A 23,454-nucleotide genomic window follows, 5' to 3' on the forward strand; every position below is an offset into this window, starting at 1 on the left:
TTATGACGGTGTCACTGTCCCGGGATCACACGATCCCTTTTTATCCACTTTCTGACAAGCAAACTCAACAGGGGAAAGCCAGATTCGTTAACAACGGGGTGACTAATTTAGCAATTGCAGCTTAATCACCGTGGCAAGCAAAGTTGTAAAAAATGGGGCAAAATTAGGAGCAAATGTCTCATAGCCACAACAATATTTGGACTACCTGTGTACTTAGAAAGCCAGCTGCTAGGTATTTCCCCAAAGCCACCAGCCTACAAAATTCTAATGAAGGCAGGACAAAAAGCAAGGGATGGAGACTCATCAAGGAGAGAAGCAACCTAGAACTAAGGAGAAACTTCCTGACAGCGAGAACAATTGACCAGTGGAACTACCTGCCTCCAGAAGCGGCGAATGCTCCAACACTGGCAGTTTTTAAGAGACTGGACAGCCATTTGTCCGAAATGGTGTAGGGTTTCCTGCCTGAGCAGGGGGTTGGACTCGATGACCTCCAAGGTCCCTTCCAACTACTACTACTACTACTACTACTACTACTACTACTACTACTACTACTACTACTACTACTACTACTACTTCTTCTTCTTCTTCTTCTTCTTCTTCTTCTTCTTCTTCTTCTTCTTCTTCTTCTTCTTCTTCTTCTTCTTCTTCTTCTTCTCCTTCTCCTTCTCCTTCTTCTTTTAAACGTGTGCTTGCATTTTTCTGCAGCCATTAGGGCAAAGCAGACATTAAACTGAGGTTTGATCCTTCTATCACCAGGGGAATCTGCGCAACAAAAGCTGCAGACATGGTAAGGATTGCACAAAAGGAAGAAGCGGTGGGGAGAGAAGAGGAAATTGCCAAAGGGGTGGGGGGCAAAATAGCCCAGAAACAAAAACTTTGAAGAGAAGTTTCTGCTTTTTTTTTTTCTCTCTCTCAAGCCAACCCATTCCTTGAGGTCCAGCCCCACGGTCTAATTTTGTGCTGTTGTTTATTGTAAGCTCTGCATTGTGTACGCTGGGTGCTCCTTTCTCTTGAATTCTTCCAAAATAATGTTGACACTGGTCCTTCTCTCTCTCTTCTTTTTTTGGGTTGTTTTTTTTTCTCCAACCACATGTTGACAAACTGCAATTTTCAACTCCGGGAGCCACAAAAGGCCAGCGGAGACAGGAGGGAAGGGGGGAATGGAGGAAGACAAACATCTGCGGACAGACAGCGGTTTGAATCCCAGCCTGATCTGGGCTCATGGATGGACTCTGGGGACAGGAGGGCAAGTCAATCTGGGGACAAAAATGAGACTTTTTGGTTCTGGAGAAAACCCCCGATTTTCCCAGGAGAGAATAATAAAGAAAAAAGAGAGCTGGTGGTAGATTTTCCCAGTCTGCACATCTTTCCAACCTCTGAGTCCCAAAGGGTGTTTTTTTCCCACGGTTCTGATTCAAACTTCTCCCCGCTGAGTTCAGACGAGAATTAAAATTGAAATTCTTTTATTCAATTTCAAACGCGGAGCAGAGAAATCAACACACCTCAGTTTTTGTTCTTCAAAATCAGCCAGAAGAAAATAAAGTGTGTTTTCCAGCAGTTGTGTGCTTTGGTCTTTTGCAACGCAACAGGCTTCTCGTGGAGAGGCTGGGTGGAGGAAAACAGCCCAAGGGGCTGCGTGTTACATACATGTAACGGTGCGCTCTCTGCTTCCGTGGCGGGGGCTAACCTCATCCCCGCCAATGGCATACGGGCCTCAGTTTCTCTGGAAGAAACGTGCAATTCCGCGTGCAATTCCCGAGCATCTATTTCCAGCATCCGGTGACAAAAACTGTTATTTATGGAAGTTTATTTCCCTTGAGGAATTGACCTTCCGTGCCACGGAACAACCTCAATTATGGCGGGGAAAGAAACAGAAATTTATTCCTATCAAACCTGCTATTTTTTTTGGGGGGGGTGTGGCAGATTCAAGGACTACCCTTAGACTTAGACATTGTTCATTGCTGCTTCAACGTCCCATTCTCTACTATTACAATTTAGGATATCTCACAGGTATTCTGAATTTAGAAACGCTTGTGTCGGGGGAAAAAAACACCAAAAAGGTATTTTATTTTATTTTTCACATTGAAACACACCTTCTGCAGCATAATTACGTCGGCTTGTCGAGAGGCTCAGAGTAAATTCTCTTGGAGGAAGACCTACAAAAGAGTTTTCTGGCCATTTGGCAAAGCACAAAACCCCGCAATTTGTTTTGTTCTCCTTTCTAAGGCCACCGGGCTTTGTCACCTGGGGCCAAGTGAGAAATGTTACTACTCCATCACTCTCCAGTGAGGGGGGGGGGGGTCTTGGTCAAGATGCAACATCAGCCCTGGGGCTAAGCAAAGACCCTCTCCAACCTGTGGGAAGAATCCAGAGAAAGAAATATTTGGGGAAATACTAAAAAGGCAGAATATATTTCCCCCAAGATTTTAAAGGCAGAAACCAACAACCCCCCCCCCCAAAAGTCTCTCTGCCCCAAACAGAAACCGGGTCTGCAGAAATGCCATAATCGAAATATATTCTGCCTTTTTAATATTTCCCCAAAATATTTCTTTCTCTGGATTCTTCCCACCAACCCTAACCCTTACCTCATTCGGTAACAAAATGTTCAGGAATGTTAAAGAAGAGAAGGACAAGGGGGGACATGATAGCAGGGTTCCAATCTCTCAGGGGCTACCCCAAAGAAGAGGGAGTCAAGCTATTCTCCAAAGCACCTGAAGGCAGGACAAGAAGCAACGGATGGAAACTGATCAAGGAGACAAGCAACCTGGAACTAAGGAGAAACTTCCTGACAGTTAGAACAATTAACCAGTGGAACCACCTGCCTCCAGATGGGGCGAATGCTCCAACACTGGAAGTTTTTAAGAAGAGACTGGACAGCCATTTGTCTGAAATGGTGTAGGGTTTCCTTCCTGAGCAGGGGGTTGGACTCGATGACCTCCAAGGTCCCTTCCAACTTTATTATTATTATTAATTATATTAAAATAAGCTCGGAGAACAAACCACAGCCAAAATCTAAAACCTCGGGCTACAAATATTCCCTTATTATTTCTCCCTTTGTCCTCTTTCCTCCAAATCACGCAGGAAATCGGGGTGCACCAGGGACCGGTGGAAAATTTTCAAAGATGGAAGAAGCGGGTGTTAGAAACGTGATTAAAACGCTGAACAAAATTGGATTGGTTAAGAAAAGGGTTTATTCTGCTGAAAACAGAAAAAAAGCAGTTTGCAAAGTGTGGTGAATCTCTGAAACTTTGACAGGGATTTCTGAAACAGAGACCACACTCAAACTGTCAAATCCACAGCATTATGTATACTCCTATCGCCACACCCCCCCTCCTCTTCGGTCCCATTTGAAAGGACCTCAGAGGGCACAATCTTGCAACCAAATGGGTCAAGCGCTTCCTTTGCTGGCGCTGACCAAATAAAGCCTGGTGGCCTTTTGTCCCGAATGCAAACAGAATTCTCCTGCCAATTTTCCTGGGCCAAACTGGCGTCTCTCTCTCTCTCTCCAGGCGTGGCTGCCTTCAATCACTCCCGTGTTATCAACTCTCTTGATTTAAAAGTCCGGCTGCCCCGTTAAGATGTGGCTTAAGAAGAGATATTTCACCAAAGGCAAAATTCTCCACGGAGGCAACAACGTGGTCCACGAGGGGATGTTTCATCCCGCTACAAAGAGCTGTAGAAGAATGTTTTTTTTTTCCCCCAAACATTAAAATACCCAACACTTGAATTACTAACAAACATAGAACCGTCGATCAACGTCATTCGGGAATGTAGAATAGTTAACTTGCTGGATTGCTTTCTGGTAAACAAACTTCCTTATTTTTCCTTCTTTTTTCCACATAAACAAAAGAGGGAAGTCACACGTTCCTTCCTTTCAGAAAGAGACCTATTTTTTTTCCGGTTCTCCGGGGACAAACGGACACATCTACTATCAAGGTTGGCTCGGATTGTCTTCGGTTGGTTACCCCAATCCTCTTCTTGATCTTTGAAACAGACTTCTTGGGCATAGCGAGCGGGTCTTCTGGTGGAGCAAACCTCTTGAGACCTTCTGAGGACCAACTCTTTCCGTTGTATCCTTAATGTTTCAAGGGTTTCCCGGAGGATGTGTTCATCAGGGTAATAACGAAACCGATCCGAATGAAGGTAGAGTTTTTCTCCTGCCAGGCGTTCCTCCTTGTAGGACCTCAACGTCTTGAAATCTTCGTAGACTTCCTTGATGGCCTCCTCCAATTTGAGGAGGTTGAAGTGGCCTTTTTGGTCTTGGACACTTGCCCAAACCACTGTGGCCTCAATGCTCTTCTTCCTGGACCAGCTCTCTGCGACTTCTGTAAGCTGCAATCGTCCGTTTCGGCTCAACCATCTTCCGCACACTTCCATGTTTCCAAATTCTCCAGGAATTTCTCTCGAGTTTTCAGGGGATGGGCGGAAATTAGCCATCCTGCCTGTGCCTGGTGGAAGGAAGAGTGGGGTGGTTGAAAACAGGAGGCTCATTCTGCACCCACCGGACAAGAGTGTCCCCCAATAATTTTACTTATTAACGATCACAGTTGCAGGGCTGCCCAACTCTGAGTGAGTCTGAAGTGTGTGTGTGGAAGGTTCTGCCAAAAGCAACCCATTTTTAAGAAGCAGGTAAGGACAAACCAGGATAAAAATGAGGGCCACTGAAAAAGCCTAACCACCTAGAACTAAGGAGAAACTTCCTGACAGTGAGAACGATTCATTAGTGGAACAGCCTGCCTCCAGAAGCGGTGAATGCTCCAACACTGGAAATTTTTAAGAAGAGACTGGGCAGCCATTTGTTCGAAATGGTATAGGGTTCCTGCCTGAGCAGGGGGTTGGACTAGATGACCTCCAAGGTCCCTTCCAACTTTATTGTTGTTGTTATTATTAAGTTTGCATACTGCCTTGCACCCTTAACTATCCAAATGACGGTCGGTGCGTTTGGACTACCTTCTTACGTGACCAGCAATGGAAATCAAGGTTTGCATTAGCCAAGTTTCGCAGGCCGCGTGCTAAATTCGGGATCTGACCTGATTTAAGAGCGTCGTCTGAAGAGCACCGGAGCCAACAAGGGCTGCAATATCCAAGCCTGGCGTGGGAATTTGCAAAGCGCTTTAGCTTGCAAGAGGCGCCTGAAAGACGTGGCCTGACTGCCATCTAGTGGCGGCAAGGAGCTTCGCAGCCCAGAAAGAGAAAATTGATCACAATGAACCATGATGAAACCTTGATTAGAGATAATGAAGGGGAGAGAAATCAGGAGGGGAGAAGCGGGTGGGTATCAAGAAGAGGAGCCTAAAAAAGACAATTCAAGCCACCGCAGAGAAGAAAGTCGAAATGAGGGATTGGGGGGGGGGGAACGGTTTGCAAATATATTGTTGCTTTTCAACCCAAATCTGTTTCCCAGTGTTTCTAAGGGGTCTTTTTTTTGTTGCTTTAAAACCCAACTTCTTTCATATATTGCATTCAATAGGTAAACATAATTTGGTTTAAAACTGGCTTATGGTGCTTCTGTTCTTTGGGGGTTTGGGATGCAATCTGGGTTTAGTTGCGCGCGACATGTTGATTTCTTAGCACACCCTGCGGCCCACCTTGCTCTCCTCGTCCCGTAGCACGCTGCCCTGGGTGGATCTGGCAAACCACGGCTTCGCCAAATTAATCTCGGTTTCTCCAGCAAGCCCTAAACTGGTTTCAGGTCTGCAAGCTGGAGGCAAGGGGGGGGGGGGCAGAGAAGACGCGCCTGTTCTGCAAGCGGGCCGCCGCGTCGCCAGAGGGCGCTGCTGAGTTCGCGCTGGCCGCGCTCGCGGATGACGACATCGAGCGGCGCCTCAGCGCGGGAGAGAGGGGGCGAGCCCGTTGCCACGGCAACCGCGGCAGGGCGGCCTACACAACCGGGGGGGTTTTGCCTCGTTTTGCCCCCGCCGGGATGTTCGGGGACGCGGCGGGCGGCGCCCTGGACGTGGAGTCGGTGTGGAGGACGGACCAAGGGGCCCGATGCGAGGAGGTGGGGGGCGCCGCTCTGCCCTGCGGGGCGCGGGACTACAGGTCCCATCCTCCCCAGCCGCGCCCCCCCCCGTGAGCGGTGGGGGAGGGCGCTGCTCCGACCCTTCCCCGGCTGGGCCCTGCGCGCGGGGGGGGGGTGGAGGCGGCGATCGCCCGTCCCCTTCCTTTTGGGAGAGGGGACTACAAGTCCCATAGTGCGTAGCGGCGCAGGGCGGGAGGGGGCGCCTCCCTTTGGTACGGCAGCCTTTTGCATTGCAAAGGGCAGGAGGCGATCCTTCCCGTCGGCTTGCCTGGGCTGTGGATGATGGGCTGTGGTGCCATGCCAGCACAAGGGAAGGGATCTGAGCAGTCAATGGGTCTTATAGGGAGGATAACTGGCGATCCTCCGTTGGGGCTGTGGATGATGGGTTTCTGTTTGGAATGGGCATCCTGATTGGGGGCTGTGGATGATGGGGCTTCTATTTGAAATGGTCGCCTTCCGTAGGGGCTTTGGTGGATGGGGCTTCTGTTTGAAATGGCCAGCCTCCTTCGGGGCTGTGGATGATGGGGCTTCTGTGTGAAACGGGGGGGGGGCCTACGGTTGATGGGGTTTCTATTTGGGAACAGCCATTCTTTCTGGAGCTGGGGATGATGGGGCTTCCATTTGGAGCGGCCAGCCTCCATGATGGGGCTTCTATTTGGGATGGCCCTCCTCGCCGGGGGCCGTGGACGATGGGTCTTGCCTCCAGAGCTCCCCGCCCTCTTCCTTCCCGCAGAAGAGCACGCAGACCGTCCGCGTCCGCACGGCTGAACGGCGGGCCCAGACCCGCCACTGCCACGAGGTGGGCGTCCAGGCGGACCCCGAGGCCAGCCCGGCCCAGGCCCTACCCCTCCCGCCGCCTCCCCCGGTGGACTACGCCAGCCTGCGGGCCTTCCTGCAGCGGGTGGAGGAGCCGGTCATCCGCGAGCTGGACAAGAATTGGAAGAGCCACGCCTTCGACGGGTTCCAGGTCAACTGGGCGGACCCCAACGAGACGGTAACGGCCCCTCCAGAACCGCTGGCTTAGGGGGGCTCCCCCCATCCGTCTTCTGCAAAGAGCCGGGAAGGGATCGGGCAGGATCCGCTCCCCAGGCCAAGGGGCCAAAGTCTTTCCCAGTTCACTTAGCGACCGTTTGAAGTTACGACGGGCCTGAGAAAAGGGATTTAGGAGCAATTTTCACACTTGGGACTGTGGCAGTATCCCCAGAGTCGCGTGATTTACATTCGGATGCTTGACAACTGATTCACACTTACGACGGTCGCAGTCTCCCGGGGGAGTCAGGCGATCCCCTTTGGCAACCTCTTGGCAAGCGAAGTCAATGGGGAAGCCGGATTCACTTAGCGACCGTGTGACTAACTTAACGTCCGTAGTGATTCACTTAACAAACGTGGCGAGAAAAGTCGCAAGAAAAGGGGCAAATCTCACTTCGCAAATGTCCCACTTTAGCAACTTAAATCTTGGGCTCGGTTGTGGTCGGAAGTCGAGGACTCCCTGTAATGTCCAGAAGTGGCTCAGCCGACCCTTCCCTGCTTCATGTGCGCATGGGGGGGGGGGATGCAGAAGCTCCAACACAACCAGACTTGTGAGGGGCTGTTATTGCCGCCCATCTTGGCTTTCCGGTGGGACGGATGTCCTGGCCTGGTCCATCTCGCCACGAAATCTGCAGGGGCGGCTCCTCTGCCAGGCCCCCTTACCCCCCCCCTCTTCTCCCTTGCAGGTGTCTTGTGTACACAGCTTGTTGTACCCGGAAGCCCAGGAGCGCAACCTGCAGGTGACCGGCGTCTCCTGGAACGCCACGGGCTCCGTCCTCGCCTGCTCCTACGGCAGGTAAGCCAAAAGAGATGGTAGTCACCCTCTCCTCACGATTCGTATCTATGTCCCTCTCCCAGTTGTCCCTCTGACGGCTGTCTCCCTCCCTCCCTCTCTCTATTACTTTTTTCTTTTTCTTTATTTTTCCTTTCTTTCTTTCTTTTTCTTTCTTTCTTTCTTTCTTTCTTTCTTTCTTTCTTTCTTTCTTTCTTTCTTTCTTTCTCTCTTTCTTTCCCTCCCCTCCTTCCCTCTTTCCTTCTCTCTCTCTTTTTCTTTTTTTCTCTCTCCCTCCCTCTCTTCCTTTTCTCCCTCTTCTCTTTCTTCCAGGCTGGATGACGGAGACTGGAGCGCTGAGAAATCCTTCCTCTGCACCTGGAATCTCGACCGCCGAGCGCTGAATCCCCACCGCCCGGACCTCGTGGTGGAGACCACCAGCGCCGTCCTGTGCCTGGCTTTCCACCCCCAGCAGCCTTCGCTCGTCGCCGGCAAGTACTTCTTGAGGGACTTCCTCTTGGGCCCGGACAGGAAGGGGACTAGGGTTGACCGGGGCACCCGATTCCTCAAACTTCCGGCCAGCGTCTCAATTCTACCTCCTCAGGAGGCCTGTTCAGCGGAGAGGTCCTAATTTGGGACACCGGCAGGCAGGAAGACCCCCTGGTCTGGAGAACGGGCATGACCGACGATACTCACACCGACCCCGTGTATCAGGTACGGGAGGGGGGCAGGGCTGCGGTCCGGCTCCCTTGTGACTTCCTGAGCTCTCCGATTGCTCTTCTGGCCCTCAGGTCAGCTGGCACCGGGACCCTCGTCAGCCGCGCACCTTCCGCGTCCTGAGCCTCTCCACCGACGGGAAGATCCTCGTGTGGCAGGAAGAGAGAGACGGCCTCCTCCGCCCCGTCAGCGGTTTCGCTTTCGTCCAGCAGCAGAGTCCCAGGAGCACCAAGCTCAAGAAGGTAGGGGGGCAGGATCCCGACGGAGAGAAGCTCCACAGCCTTGTGCAGTCCACCGAAAAGCATCTGACGTCACCCGCGAAGCGTTGGGAAGACACGTTTGCGGTCCTAGGCGAGGCCGGCTGGTCGCTTGGATTTGGGAGGATGTTCATCCGAGGCTGTTCCTCACGCAGAACGGAGTCTTGCGGGGAGGGATGTGTATTTTAAGCGGATCCTAAGATCACAATTGTTATCTTTTGTTATCTTTTAAGCCCTTTGCAGACACATCGGTACGTTGTGGGAACGGCCAAATTCTTATGACAGCCAAGCGAGCGTGGCAGGACCGGGAAGGGCCCAATCCCCTGTGATTTCCCCAGTGTCTTAATTATCAGTGTTGTGTTTTTGCTGCAGTGATGCACAGACTTTTTTTTGCCTCCCTCTTTGCTCCTCTCCCCCCAGCATTCTCGAGGAGACACAGTGGTGGGCGTCACGTCCCTCTCCTTCTCCCACTTCGAGCCCAGCGTCTTCGTCAGCGGCACGGAGGGGGGCAGTTTGATGAAATGCTCCACGGCGGTGGATACAGCCGCCCTCTTGCGGAAGGCCAGCTCGGTCCCTCTCAAGGCCCCTGCCCAGTTCAGCTTCTCCTCCCACGGAGGACCCATCTACAGCGTCAGCTGCTCACCTTTCCACAGGTAAGGCCATCCCGAAATCTTCCAGAAAGATTTTCCAAGAACCGACACAATATTGCAACCTTGGGTGCGTTTCTGCCTGCCTGCCATCTCAGTATGGCGGCTTGTAAGCCGGGGATTATAATTTACCGTGTCGTAGTACTCCAGGCAAACGTGGTTTAGAGCAGCAGGTAGCCCTGCTTGGGCTTTTTCTGTCCTTCCTTTCCAGCGGAAAGGGAAAAAATTAAACCTGCTTCTACAGGTGTCTTCTTGAGTGAAGGGGAAGGATACACGTGTCTTAAGAGTAACAACAAACCTGGATTTGAAGCATAGCCATGGGACAAGATTCCTCTGGCTTCAAGACAGTTTGGTCTGCGATTCTGGGCCATGAAAACTTTTTGTCAGTTTCATTTTAGTTTTTAATGCGCAACGGTGACTAGAGAGACGCCTTATGAATTACGGGTGCTTGTAGACTACGGTGAATTCCAGGCGAGGGGTAAATGGAGCCGGCTGTAAATTAGAATAACAAGAGTTGGAAGGGTCCTCGTAGGTCATCTAGCCCAACCCCCTTCAAGCAGGAGACTCTGCACCATTTCTGACAGATGGCAGTCCAGTTCTTTTCTTGAAAGCTCCCACAACTTCTGAATGCTACTCTCTCCTCGGATTTTGGATTTGCTAATCTAAAGCTGCTTTCCCCCCCCGTTTTTCCTTTCCCAAGGAATCTGTTCCTGAGCGGAGGGACCGACGGACACGTTCATTTACACTCCATGCTGCAAGCGCGCCCGCTGCTTTCTCTCCAGTTGTCCAAGAAATACATTTTCAGCGTCAGGTGGTCCCCGGTCCGGCCCCTGGTTTTCGCAGCTGCTTCGGGGGAAGGTACAGTTGCTTTAGCTAACTGTGGGGAGGGGATCTGGATGGGGGTTTTATTTTATTTGCCAGCTTGGCTCACCTCATCCGGGTGGGGGTAGCAAGTTTGGTGCTTAACCCAGCATTTTTCTTACTCGCCATAAGATCCCGACAGTCTGGGATCGTCCCTGCTTTTCAGCGAATCGACTTAATTTCATTCTCTTGCGAAACTGCAGTGATTTTAAATTTTGGCGCCGGCCCTGGATAATCGGAGGAGGAAAAAGCTAGACTTGGGGGAAGAGTCTGTAAAGCAGTGGTTCTCAACCTTTTTAATGCCGCGACCCCCAACCGGTCGTAAGTCGAGGACTACTCAACTGGTGCAGCACCGTTTGCAGACTGGGACTTTTGGCGGGCTCAGCAGGGCAGAGACAGCCTGGACCATTCCTATTGGCTTTGGAAAGCCAATAGAATTAGACTCTATTCAAGAGGGTCTATTCTGTTGGCTTTCAAAAGTCAATAGAATAAAAGGGAGTAGCACAGCTAAGGAAAAGGGGGGAAAAAATGGCGGACTGCGTTGTTTGGCGTGAAATGGTCGTTCGACCCCAAATGGGGTCCCGAACCACAGGTTGAGAACCACTGCTGTAAAGGGTTTGTGTGGTGGAGCCCATCGTTTTTATCTTTTTGGCTCGTTTCCTAGGGGACGTGCAGCTTTTCGACTTTGCAAAGAGCTCGCAAAAGCCCTCGGTTTCCGTCAGGCAGACGTCCGGCCAAGCCGTCTACTGCTTGGAGTTCAACCCTCGGCAGGCTCAGCTCCTTGCTGCTGGAGACGGCAGCGGGACAGTGAAGGTCTGGCAGCTGAGTTCGGATTTCACCGAAGAGGGTCCGCGGGAGATGAGCCATCTCGATCAGCTAGCGAACGAGGTCACCGATTAACACACACCCAGCAACGAATGGTGTTACCGATTAACACATGCCCAGCAACGGTGTGTCTCGGCGTACAGATCCTTAAAAGACAGTCCTGTGTTCACGCAACTATTTTCACACAAGGGCAGCAGTGTGTAAAGGAGAGGGCTGTAAATAAATCCCAAGCAAAAGCACGTCTCCAAGTGGCGTTCTTTTTAAGGCTGCACGGCTTAAGCGAGGGGGGCTTTGCGTTGTGTCGACGGGAGATTCCTCCATGCGCCAGAGGCGTGAAACAAGGGTTCAATTCGGGCTAGCAACTTTTATTGAAGCGCACACCGTGACATTTTTTGTGTTTGTTTGTTTCCTTCTACTAAGCGAAGCGGGTTTTTTTAAAGGTTACACTGGGGATTATTTTCGAGCGACGAGAGGAGGGGAGACATGCAAAGAGCGAAGAGGCCGAAGAAGACGCGAGCGCATTCTCGGGATCCTGGGGGGGAGGGAGGGGAAGCTTGAGGCAAGGGGAGGCGAGCGCCAGGGATCAATTCACAAAGAGGGAGCGTGTGAATTCGATGTAGTCGTAGGCGGAGGGAAGCTCTCGGCCTTTGCTGTCCATGTAGGGCTTCATGTGCGAGATGCAGTAATCCGCTTGTTCCCGGCTCAGATTCTGAAAAGGCGAGAAAGGGTTGGGGAGGTCAGAAAGTCAAAGGGGGGGGGGAGAGAAATCCTTTGGGGTTTGAATTCAGACACCCCAATTATCGGCATGCGTGAGACTCAGTGGGGTAAGCTCTAGGGGTGGTCGCGAAATACAATTCTATCCTGTTTTATCTATCGACATCTTAAAATAGCCGTACTCGGTTCGAGTTTCATTTTAAAAAGGCATTTTATCCCAATTTCATTTTAATTGTATTTTATTTATTTTATTTTATTTCTATTTTACTCCATTCTAAATTGTTTTTACTGCATTTTTAGTATTAACGTGTGTTTGGAACGCTGTACCTTGACGTGGCCCACGGGCTAATCAATAAAGGGATTAAAAGGACAGCCCAGTTCCTGCCTGCCTGCCTGGGTAGAAAACGCCAAGCTTCTTAAAACAGGACGAAGGAACATTAAGCGCTGAAACACTCCTTGTCCTGGAGCTGACAGGATCAGAAATGGTTTTACCCACTCGGTGACCTGTTCCTACTATCTTATTCGGGTTTTTCTCTCACCATCTCTGGGGTGGGCCTCTCTTGCTCCTGCGCTGCAGATAAGCCACAAAATGATCTGCGTTACGTGGGGCTTCTAGCAAATTAAAATGACGTCGAGGGGGCGGAAAGCACCTCCGCTCCTGGAGCACGGCGGTCAACGTTATAAACTAGTCACACGACAATTTGAGGGTGCACCCAGGCAGTCCTCTACTTAGGACGGCCGAGCCCCAAATGTCCTGCTGTTAAGCGACTTTTGCCCCGTTTTTACGACTTTTCTTGCCACCCTTGTTAAGCGAATCGCCGCAGTTGATGCGTCGCTCGTCAGGAGGTCGCAAAAGTGGAATCGCTTCACCGTGGGACACGGCAACGGCCGTAAGTACGAACCAGTTGCCCCGTGCCTGAATTTTGATCACATGATCGGGGATGCTTCGAAGGTAACTGTGAAAAACGGTCATCGGTCACTTTTTTCCAGTGCCGTTGCAATTTTGGCCACTAAATGAAGTGGGCTACCTGAGTAGATTCTAACACCCAATCCCAAAACAGCTTCCCTTACTTGGTAAAGTTCTTCCTTGGTCACGTAGGGCTTGCCCTCCGAGCTGAGGGCACGGAAAGCACTCTCGATCTCCTCGCTGGACTTCACGTTCTCCGTCTCCCTGCTGATCATGAAGGCCATGTACTCTTGCAGGGAGACGTGTCCATCCCTGGGGAAAGGAAAAAAAAAAGAGCGTTGGAGGTGACCAGAGAGGGAATCCTGGGCGTTGAAGTCCACCCACCTTACAGTTCCCATCTTGAGAAATGCTGTCGTAGAGCTTTAGGGGTGAAAAAAAAAAAAAGACACACGTTCCTTCTGAACGCTCTTACCGGTTGGGATCGACCGTGTCGAGAATAGTCTCAAATTCCGGGTCTGGTTCTCCCTCTTCCACCATGGGCAGGTCGTAACCCAGGGAGCGCAGGCAGGACTTAAATTCCTGGTGGTTCAGACGGCCCGATTTATCCTTGTCAAAGTGCCTAGAATGAAGGAAAAGCCACTTTTTAACTTTTTATTGGCTAAATTTTTTTTCCAAATAGGACAGAGGTCCCCAATCTTTCGGCCGCCAGGGACCGGTTCCGTGAAGAGAGGGTTTCCCGCAGACCGGAGGATGCACGTAGTGTGCTGCCTGCATCCCACGGATGGGCTTTTGCTTTTGTTTGTGCAGCCCAGTGGCTGGCACGCCGTGGCCCGGTGCCGGTCCGCGGTCCAGGGTTTGGGGGTCCCCGAGACAGGCTACGGAAGGGATCTCCAAATGTTGCTTCGATACGCAGAAAGATGCCGGGATTTGGAGAGGCTCACCTACCTAATCAGACTGCAGCCAGCTAAGAGGCGCTGCCTCTTCCCAGCTTAAAACTGGCTCAAGTTTTTAAAAAAGGCCTTAGGGGTTTGGCACCCAGGAAAAGGTGTGCAGGCCAAGACCACCCACCCCCCCTAAAAATCACTGCAAAACTCACTTGAACATCATGCTGAATTCCTTCAGAGCTTCTTCGGTGACCCCGGTGGTGTTTCTGAAAAACAGAAAAAATGCGTTCACTCTCAGAAAATCGAGACGGGGCGAAATCTCCTCGTTCCCAAAGTGGGGAGAGTTTCTGCCTCTTTGACTTAAATCTGTTGCACCAACATGATGGTTTGGGGACCATTTTTCAGTTGGCTGGAGGAAAATACACCCGAGAGATGGTTTTGTTTCCCCCCCCCACACCCACCCTCTTAAGGGGAAAATACACTTTGCAGGTTAAAGTGTTGTTTGGAATTGGGTTACAATCTTTAAAGAACTGTCAGGAACTCTCCAGCACCCAGCAAGGTCACGAAGCTGACCCGCTTCCCACCCAACCATTTCTGCAAAGCTAAACCCCCATTCCAGGCTGGGCTGTCTCCCCCCCCACCTGGCCTGTATCTGCTGCTCCAGGTTGTGCTGCATCCTCATGCCGAGCTGATCCAGCTGGTCCCACTGTTGTGCCAGCCCCACCGTGCTGTGCTCAGTGTACTTGTTGTCCAAAATCAGCGCCTCCTCCATGGCTGCTCCAAGGTCTTCAATTTTCTTCAGCTGGCTCCTCATGGCCCGGATCTCCTGGTGTTTGCGCTGAAAAGGAAGGAGGACCGTGCACAAGCCTGCACACACACACACAACACCCCCCACACCAAAGGTAGCAAAGGCCTGGAGGGAACACCCTCTCCTCTCCAATGGCTGCAGCCCACTTGGTTTAACCCCTGGCTATGAATTGCCAAAGGTTTAACCTGAAGCTTCCTATGATTTAGAACCTATTTGTTTAATGACCGTCCAAGGCACTGAAAAGCGACTTATGACGGTTTTGACCCGCTTAACGACTGTCGCAGCATCGCCAGGGTCAAGTGATCGGAATTCGGACCCTTGGCAACTGGCTCATACTTACGACGGCTTGCGGCGTTCCGGGGTCACGTGAACCCCTTCTGGGACCATCGACAAGCAAAGTCAATGGGGGGGGGGGAGCCGGACTGACTTCTCAGCCGTGTTCCTAGCTTAACAATGGCAGTAACTCACTTAACGACTGGCGAGCAAGATCGTAAAAATGGGGCAAAATGCACTTTACGACCGTCGTGCTTAACAACAGCTGTTTTTGGCCCAGTGGCGATCGTAAGGCGAGGACTCCCTCTACACCAGGGGTCTTCAAAGTTGGCCCTTTCATGACTTGCGGCTTCAACTCCCAGAATTCCTCAGCCAGCGTGCCTGGCTGAGGAATTCTGGGAGTTGGAAGTCCACAAGTCATCAAAGGGCCAGGTTTGAAGACCCCCTGCTCTACACAATGCTTGCTCTTTTGTTTAGCTTTTTCCCCCTACAAGGGGGAGATTCGTTGAATCTCTTGGAACAAAATTAGGAAAGAAATTCCAGGTTATCTGCTCTGTTCCTCTTGCTTGAAATTATCTCAGCGCTGATGGGAATCTCCCCCCCCCCGTATTTTGTTCCATCAAAATACACACCTTGGTGGCTTCCAGCTGAGACTCCAGCGTGCCCGATTCTTCCACCATGCAGGACCTGAAGAAAGATTTGGCATCAGAGAGAGGGTCTTCAGCCAGTCCAAGAAATGGGGCTCGTAATTAACACTCTCGCCTCTATTACGGGTGGGTCCATTTAGCTTAATTAAGGCACTGATATACCGAGAAGCAATATGGTACAATGGTTGCAGGCACCAGCCTAGAGAACGTGACTTCTAGTCTTGCTTTAGGCACAAAACCAAACTCCTAGCAGATCTGGATTGTTTAGATTAGAAAATGATTTTTAAAAAACAAGGAAAACAAGAAAACCCCACGAGGAATGAAGCCAAACAAACACACACGCACGCACACACCACCCTCTGTGGTGTTTTTCACGGGAGAAAATTTAGATCCGTACAGACCAGCTTTTGCAACACTTATTAATGTAATCAAATTCACGTATTGTCCATCTGAATGTTTAAGTATCTCTGTGTGGTTTACAAATAAAAACATATAAAATCCAGTTAATGTCTTTTCATCTTGATATCAAGTCTCAAGGAGGGTATAGTGAAGACCTCTATAGTAGAAGCTGTGTCTGATTACTGTGCATGCGTATCCCTGCAGATAAATGCACCACAATCCAGATTGTGCATGTGTACTCCTGCAGATAAATGCACCACACAATCCAGATTGTGCACGCCTATCCCTGCAGATAAATGCACCACGCAATCCAGATTGTGCACGCCTATCCCTGCAGATAAATGCACTACACAGTGCAGATTGTGCACGCGTATCCCTGCAGATAAATACACCACACAGTCCAGATTGTGCACGCCTATCCCTGCAGATAAATGCACCACGCAATCTAGATTGTGCACGCGTATCCCTGAAGATAAATGCACCACGCAATCCAGATTGTGCATGTGTATCCCTGAAGATAAATGCCCCACACAATCTAGATTGTGTACCTGTATCCCTGCAGATAAATGCACCACGCAATCCAGATTGTGCACGCCTATCCCTAAAGATAAACGCACCACGCAATCTAGATTGTGCACGCGTATCCCTGCAGATAAATGCACTATACAATCTAGATTGTGCACCCGTATCCCTGCAGATAAATGCACCACAATGTAAAAATCTGATCTTGCAATGAGAGCGACATAACCAATTTCTCCTTTCCAATGGTTTCCCACTCGCTATTTGAATAAAAGGTTGAGGTTGGAGCAGGCTATCTCATAAATACAGGGAAGAGCCTTTTCAGAACCCAATTTTGGGTCTGCGCCTTTGGGCAACTGGGCAGGGGACTGGATTAAAAGACCCCCAAAGTCCCTTCCAGGCCTAGGACTCTATGGCTAATTTCAAGCCCCATTTCACGAACCAAGGGCAGCAAAAAAACGACAACACGTTCATGCAAATTCTAAAGCGCTGGTTTCTTGATGGGGGGGGGGGGTGTCTCCCTGCAGAGCATCCTCAGCCATCAGATGGAAGCCTGACACACACATACACAAGCCGTGAGTAAAACTGCTTGAGATGAGCGGTGCTCGGCCAACAAGAGGGAGGAGACCCGAGCGAGGTTTTGCACAGCGTTGATAGGGATGGGAAACTTTCCTTGCGTGTGTGGGGGGCAGGAGTTTTTCAAGCAAAGAAAAAACACAAAAATGCTTTGGCATCGGAGATGCAACCGGTCAGGGCTCTTTTTAAAGTGATCCAAAATGATCCATGTACCGGGTGTGTGTGTACTCTACTGTAACGTAAGGATTCTTCTTCCACCCACTCTGCAAACGCCTCATAAATAAATGCATGGCTCGGTTTTAAAACTTTGGAAATGAACCGAAGCCAAAATTAGCAGGGAAGGTGGGGGGGGGGGGAGGAAGTTATCAAAATCCAGATTAAATCCCAACTGGGCAGATGGGCAGGGTCCCAGGGAAGCCAGTTTTGGTTCACTTTGAAGTTCAGAGCTCTGCCCCCAAACATTTGCAGTGGGGAAAATAATAATAATAAATCACAACGGACACTCGGTGCACACAAAAACACACATCTCGGCTACTGTGTGGGCGAGCTTCACTTTCTCGTTGCCCCTGTGGAGAGGAATTGGCTGGGGGGAGGAGGGGGAAATCAGCTGCCAGGCTCACCCCCAACAGTACTTTGCCCCCTTTTGCAACTTGGGGGCAGATTTTTTTTTTTTTTTTCCATTTTGCTTGGTGTGGTAAAATTCCTGGGTGTTTCAGAAAGGATGCTCGTTGTTTTTTTTAAACAGGTGAGTCTTGCTTACAAGGGAGGGGGTTAAGTGTCATCATCAGCGTGGCAGGTAAGTGATCACAAAGCAGTTACGTGGCCTGTTTCAAGGGGGGGGAGGAGTTAAGGGGGAGCCCCCCTCCCACAATCCACCCCCCTTTCTCCCCAAGAGTATCTCACAGTAGTGATCGGTTAGTTCGAAAAAAAAAATTAAAGAAAAGAAAGGAAGCTGAGCCTCGGAAATTAGGAGTGTGCAGTTAAAAAAAAAAATTGAAACAAAAAAAAAATTAAAGAAAAAAAAAACACAGCGAGGTAAGAAAAAGGAGAAAAACCTTCCAGACAGATCATCCCCAACTTCATACTGATAGACGCGAACGACACGACGGTAGGCTATGCTATTCAAAGGAAAGAAACGGTGTGAAATTCCAAAACAGGAGAAGGGAAAACATGGAGAGAAGCCCACACACACATACGCACACACGTGGCAAGGGGACACATGGCTTATAACTCTTGCCCAAGATCAATACTCAAGTGTTCTTTTTTTAGACATAATTTATTTCAGCTTCTCCTCTTAGAATGCTACTAAAGACCACTGCATGCCCAAACAACCAGACATAAATTTTGCTGAACGCTTAGTTTTGTCTCATTTCTCATCTTTTCTCAACTTTCCTACGGTCTTCTCCTATTTGGTTTCTTATGATTGATCAATTGTTGTTTGTAACTTATGATTGGTGGCCATAACTATGATTTATGACCTATAATTTGTTGTTTGCATGTACATTGAGAGCTTATGCAGCGGATATAAATTCCTTGTGTGTCCGATCACACTTGGCCAATAAAGAATTCTATTCTATTCTATTCTATTCCATATATTCTATTTATTCTATTCTATCATTCTAATTCTAATTCTATTCTATTTCTGTTCTGTTGTTCTATTCTATTCTGTTCTGTTCCTTAATTCTATTCTGTCCTATTCTATTTCATATTCTAGTCTATTCTATTTCATATTCTATTCTATTTCATATTCTATTCTATTCCTTAATTCTATTCTGTTCTATTCCTTAATTCTATTCTGTTCTATTCTATTTCATATTCTATTCTATATTCTATTCTGTTTGTTAATTCTATTCTATTCTATTCGTTAATTCTACTATTTCATGTTCTATTCTATTCTTTCTTTTTCCTATTCTATTCTATTCTATAATTCTATTCTATTCTATTCTATTCTATTCTATTCTATTCTATTCTATACTTTCCTGTTCCTATTCTATTCTACTCTGTATTCTATTCTGTTCTATTCTACTCTCCTCTCCTCTCCTCTGTATTCTATTCTGTTCTAGTCTAGATTCTATTCTTCTTAAAAAATACAGGCAATCACTGTGTGTCAGCTTGAAGATGTTTCTCTTCTTGTGCCCACACATTCAATCTAGCAGGTAGCGGGTCTTTGCCAGCCACCCCCTACTAATCTATGGGGTGGTGTCCAGTCAGAAACAGCCGGGGCTGTTTGCAGCGCCAATTCTCCCAAATATCTCTGCAGCACTGAATTCTGAATCCTTGCCTGGTCCTGCTATCTGCTGCTTTGAACCGGAGAAGCTAAGGCTTATCTCGCATGCACGTAGGAGAAAGACCAGGTTGTCCTTTTGTCTCTGAGCGGATTAAGATTTAAGGGACGTCCACACACACTTTCTTTCTTTCTTTCATGGGTGTGCGAGGGAGAGAAGGAGGGGGGAACAGATAACACAACAAGAAAGATATATAATAACCAAGTCGCAATTTGGCTGTTTGGTTGTTGAGTCTGCGCTCGTCTACTCTCCCCGTCCGTTTCCTGCAATCCGAAATGAGTTTTCCAATTCTGGTTTGGAGGCAAACCACGGCTTGTTCTTCTAAGAGAAGCAGCTCAACAATCAAGTCCCAAAGGCCAAATCTCTAGGGCATCCAAAGCAGGTTTGGTCAAAATGCAAGGCAGTACAACAGAGGATAAAAAGGGCTTTTTTTCCCACATCCTCAACGGGCAAGTGAGGACCGACTCCTTAACATGGGAAGCACAAGGAGTTAGGGCAGTGGTTCTCAACCTTTTTAATGCCGCGACCCCCAACCGGTCGTACGTTGAGGACTACTCAACCGGTCGTAAGTCGAGGACTACTCAACTGGTGCAGCACCGTTTGCAGAATGGGACTTTTGGCGGGCTCAGCAGGGCAGAGACAGCCTGGACAATTCCTATTGGCTTTTGAAAGCCAATAGACTTAGACTCTATTCAAGAGAGTCTATTCTATTGGCTTTCAAAAGCCAATAGAATAAAAGGGAGTAGCACAGCTAAGGAAAAGGGGGAAAAAAATGGCGGACTGCGTTGTTTGGCGACCCCCGTGAAATGGTCGTTCGACCCCAAAGGGGGTCCCGACCCCCAGGTGGAGAACCACTGAGTTAGGGTGTCTTTATTTCCACGGGGGCAAAAAGGGAATAAATGACTGGAGAGTCAAACCCACCACCCCAGTAGCAGATGGGTAACCTGGTCAGGACAACGGAGAGGCAGGGAATGAACCCTGGAATCAGGTGATATTGGATCCCCCTCAAGATGTTGGTTTGATGTCTACTAGCAGAGCCCAGACAAGCTCCCCTGGGGAGATGGGAGGTCCTCAGTTCATCAAGAGGTATAAAATGGAGGAAGGAAGCTCACGCTGGCAAGCTGGAGCTGAAGGGAGTACGATAGATCGACAAGGAACACTGGGCCACTATGGTGGACAAGAAAGCTTGTTTGTGTGCACGTGTAGAGAGGGGAGAGGGACAGAAGGAACTTCTCAGGGCTTCGGAACTAACCCCAAATCTTGGACAAGGCTTCCCACAGAGTCCAGACATCAGTTTCCAAACTGGGTGAACTCTGCTAACACAGTTGCCTCAAGCACAGTCATGGCACGAAGAAGCGAGAGCGGTTTGGAAGAAAAGGGGAGATTTATACTAACCCATCGAGCAGGTAAGTTCTGTAGAGCGTGATGGTTCGACCGTGGCACCACGGGAGGAAAACCAAGGAACGGGAGAGCGAGGAGGAAGTAAAAAACAAAACAAAACAAAACACAAAGACGTTAGAAAAAGCAGACAGGGTCTTACAATCCAGCATTTGGGAACTTTGATCTCACTCCCCAGTTCAGATTCTATCCCTCCGATAATGCACTGTGACAGGTAGTCCTCGAACTTACGGCCACAAGGGAGCCCGGCGTTTCTGTGGCTCAGTGAGAAATGCGTTAAGTGAACGTGGCTCCAACGTACGACCTCCCTTGTCGGAGTTGTTAAGAGAATCACTGCGGCTGGAAAGTCGGTTACGCCGTCGTTAAGCGAATCTGGCTTCCCCATTAAGGGGATCACATGACCCCGGGACACTGTGCAACCGTCATAAATACGAATCGGTCGCCAGGCGCCTGAATTTAGATCTTTGGGTTGGGTGAAAAACAGTCGTTAGTCTAACTTTTTTCCCCCAGTGCTGTTGTAACTCTGGAGTGGTCACTAAACGAGCCGTAGTGACGTTGAGGACGACCTGTATTGGATTGGGCAATTTAGCCTGGAAAAAAATCTAAGTGAGAGGGACGTTTTTTTTTTTTTTTCAACGATGCCCCTAATGGTTTTGGAGGTTCTGAAGATGATCAGCGAAGAACTAAGGAAGATGTTTCGTATTTAGGAGAAAAAGCTACCGGCCAACTCTTCCCTTAAGGAAAGTAAGATGTCTCCAAGAAGAAGCAAAGACTGAAGCTCTTATATTGAGCTATACGTGTCTGTGGAGATTCTCAAGTCATCCAGCTGACGGTTGTCCCAAAGGTGCTTTATTTACGAGGCCACTGGACTTTCTCATTTTTCTTTTGAAAACGTTTCGCTTCTCATCCCAGAAGCTTCTTCAGCTCTGACTGGATGGTGGGGAATTGGAAGGATTTATACTCCTTGCAGACCGCTGGTCATTTGCATCCTTTTAGAGGGTCGTTGAGGCCACCTGGAGGTTTGTCTATGTCCTCAGGGTCACTTGACTGGTGCATGTGGGCGTGGAGCCTTCTTGGAGCTGCTGAAAGGACTGTGTTTAGAGGGGGCAGGGATACAGCAACATCTAACTCCAGTCTATAACACAGTCCTTCCAGTAGTTCCAAGAAGGCTCCACGCCCATTGGCACCACTCAAGTGACCATCCAAATGGCTTCAACGACTCTCTAAAAGAAGGCAGATGACCAGCGGTCTGCGAGGAGTCTCAATCCTTCCATTTCCCCACACCCTCCAGTCAGAGCTGAAGAAGCTTCTGGGAGGAGAAGGGAAACAGCCTCAAAGGAAAAACAAGGAAGGTCCAGTGGCCTCGTAAATAAAGCATCTTTGGGACTGAGCTGCAAGCTGCTCCTTTGGTCTAGTGCAGTGGTTCTCAACCTTTCTAATGCCGTGACCCCATAATACAGTTCCCCATGTTGTGGTGACCTCCAAGTGGGTGTGGCTACCAATAAGAGGGAGTAGGTCAACTAGGGAAAAGGGAAAAAAATGGCGGACAACGTGGTTTGGTGACCCCCGTGAAATGGTCGTTCGACCCCAAATGGGGTCCCGACCCACAGGTTGAGAACCACTGGTCTAGTGTGTTGTGCGAACGAGTCACCAAGGCCTGTAATTCTTGGTTTCAGGCTTAGCGTGACGGGCAAGCCCAGCTGAATTAACTCAACAAGCCATGGCTGGATATCTTAAGCCAAGCCAGCCTTGCAAGCAGCACCTGGTCTCCTGAATCCACTGGTGGAAGGCGTTGGCGTGCTGAGCGAACTCCTGCCGCAGCTTATCGTTCTCCTCCTGCCTGCGTTGCTCTTTCTGAAGCTCCAATTCCCGTTCCTGAAATAAAAACAAAAGGAGAGTGGAGCCACGGTCAACCCTTTGTGAGATTCCTGAAGGAAGATTCCGTCCCAGGAAGGCAGGCAGAAGTCCACGCAGGACATCGGGAAGGGATAAACCTTGATTATCTTCTGCAGGTTCCTCCAGGTCTCCTCCAGGGCTTCCATCGTGAACCAGGTGTAAGGGTTGGAGGCCACGCGGAAGCTCTTGATCTGTCGGTCAAGCTCGGCCAGCTGATTGAAGTCGGCCTGGGCGGAGCTGAGCGAGGACCGGAAGGCGTCGTGAGCTTCTCGCAGCGCCTTGATCTCTTCCAGGGAGTTGCAGCGCACGGGGTCGGTCAGATCCTCTTCGGCGTTCTCGAACCAGCTGTTGAAGGCCGAGGCTTTCTTGGCAAAGGTCAGGAAGAGGTCCTCCACCTGGAGAAGAAGACAGCCCTCAAACCTCTGCCAGGGATCAGAGGGGAGCCGCTAAGGATCCAGTTCCCCCGTGCTGGATTTGTAAAAGGAGCGTGTAGAGACAAGACTTGCTGAAAGCTAAATCTTATTTGAAGAAGATTTTTAAGAAGAGACTGGACAGCCACCTGTCTGAGATGGTCTAGGGTCTCCTGCTTGAGCAGGGGGCTGGACTAGAAGACCTCCAAGGTCCCCTTCCAGCTCTATTCTGATTGATTGATGGACTGATTGATTGACATGGTCTAGGGTCTCAACTAGAAGACCTCCAAGAACCCTTCCAGCTCTATTGTGATTGATTGATCGACTGATATGGTCTAGGGCCTCCTGCTTGAGCAGGGGGCTGGACTAGAAGACCTCCAAGGTCCCTTCCAGCTCTAGTCTCATAGACTGACTGATTGATTGATTGATTGAATGATTGATTGAAATGGTGTAGGGTCTCCTGCTTGAGCAGGCAGGTGGACTAGAAGACCTCCAAGGTCCCTTCCAACTCTATTGTGATTGATTGATCGACTGAAATGGTCTAGGGTCTCCTGCTTGATCAGGGGGTTGGACTAGAAGACCTCCAAGGTCCCTTCCAGCTCTATTGT

At 49.6% G+C, this 23,454-nt stretch overlaps 3 protein-coding genes across 11 annotated transcripts in view; 1 reads left to right on the forward strand and 2 right to left on the reverse strand.

The window, feature by feature from the left end:
* Positions 1-3,173: 3,173 nt before the first annotated feature.
* LOC120298148 lies at positions 3,174-5,718 on the reverse strand. Of its 2 annotated transcripts, none has more exons than XR_005553961.1 (2): positions 5,589-5,718; positions 3,174-4,448 (listed from the first exon to the last, which is right to left on the reverse strand). XR_005553961.1 is itself a non-coding variant. In XM_039321582.1 (2 exons), exons 1-2 carry the CDS (start codon positions 5,155-5,157, stop codon positions 3,817-3,819), a joined length of 759 nt encoding a protein of 252 aa, XP_039177516.1. In that variant the 5' UTR covers positions 5,158-5,305; the 3' UTR covers positions 3,174-3,816. The 2 variants fall into 2 exon arrangements, 1 of the variants encoding a protein (XP_039177516.1); XM_039321582.1 differs by lacking the exon at positions 5,589-5,718 and adding an exon at positions 5,031-5,305.
* An 82-nt stretch (positions 5,719-5,800) lies between these two features.
* DYNC2I2 (dynein 2 intermediate chain 2) lies at positions 5,801-11,366 on the forward strand. The gene is made up of 9 exons (XM_039321581.1): positions 5,801-6,001; positions 6,756-7,016; positions 7,738-7,847; positions 8,157-8,314; positions 8,428-8,537; positions 8,615-8,782; positions 9,218-9,450; positions 10,145-10,302; positions 10,970-11,366. The coding sequence occupies exons 1-9, from the start codon at positions 5,924-5,926 to the stop codon at positions 11,203-11,205; spliced, it is 1,512 nt and encodes a 503-aa protein (XP_039177515.1). The 5' UTR covers positions 5,801-5,923; the 3' UTR covers positions 11,206-11,366.
* A 113-nt stretch (positions 11,367-11,479) lies between these two features.
* The window catches only part of SPTAN1 (spectrin alpha, non-erythrocytic 1), a 61,655-nt gene continuing 49,680 nt past the window's right edge, over positions 11,480-23,454 (reverse strand). For 4 of the 8 annotated variants that reach the window (XM_039321573.1, XM_039321574.1, XM_039321572.1 and 1 more), the window contains 10 exons: positions 22,535-22,831; positions 22,303-22,415; positions 20,538-20,555; positions 17,913-17,975; positions 15,349-15,403; positions 14,277-14,473; positions 13,848-13,901; positions 13,224-13,370; positions 12,916-13,063; positions 11,480-11,839 (listed from right to left, as the gene is read on the reverse strand). In XM_039321573.1, the coding sequence (XP_039177507.1) occupies positions 11,714-11,839; positions 12,916-13,063; positions 13,224-13,370; positions 13,848-13,901; positions 14,277-14,473; positions 15,349-15,403; positions 17,913-17,975; positions 20,538-20,555; positions 22,303-22,415; positions 22,535-22,831 (1,218 nt within the window). In that variant the 3' untranslated portion in view covers positions 11,480-11,713. The remainder of the gene's footprint in view (positions 11,840-12,915; positions 13,064-13,223; positions 13,371-13,847; positions 13,902-14,276; positions 14,474-15,348; positions 15,404-17,912; positions 17,976-20,537; positions 20,556-22,302; positions 22,416-22,534; positions 22,832-23,454) is intronic. The other 4 variants (XM_039321578.1, XM_039321577.1, XM_039321576.1 and 1 more) reach the window with 1 other exon arrangement.

The sequence above is a fragment of the Crotalus tigris genome, unplaced genomic scaffold, assembly GCF_016545835.1.
Source record: "Crotalus tigris isolate CLP2741 ecotype Arizona unplaced genomic scaffold, ASM1654583v1 scf7180000023746.1698619, whole genome shotgun sequence".
NCBI lineage: Eukaryota > Metazoa > Chordata > Lepidosauria > Squamata > Viperidae > Crotalus > Crotalus tigris.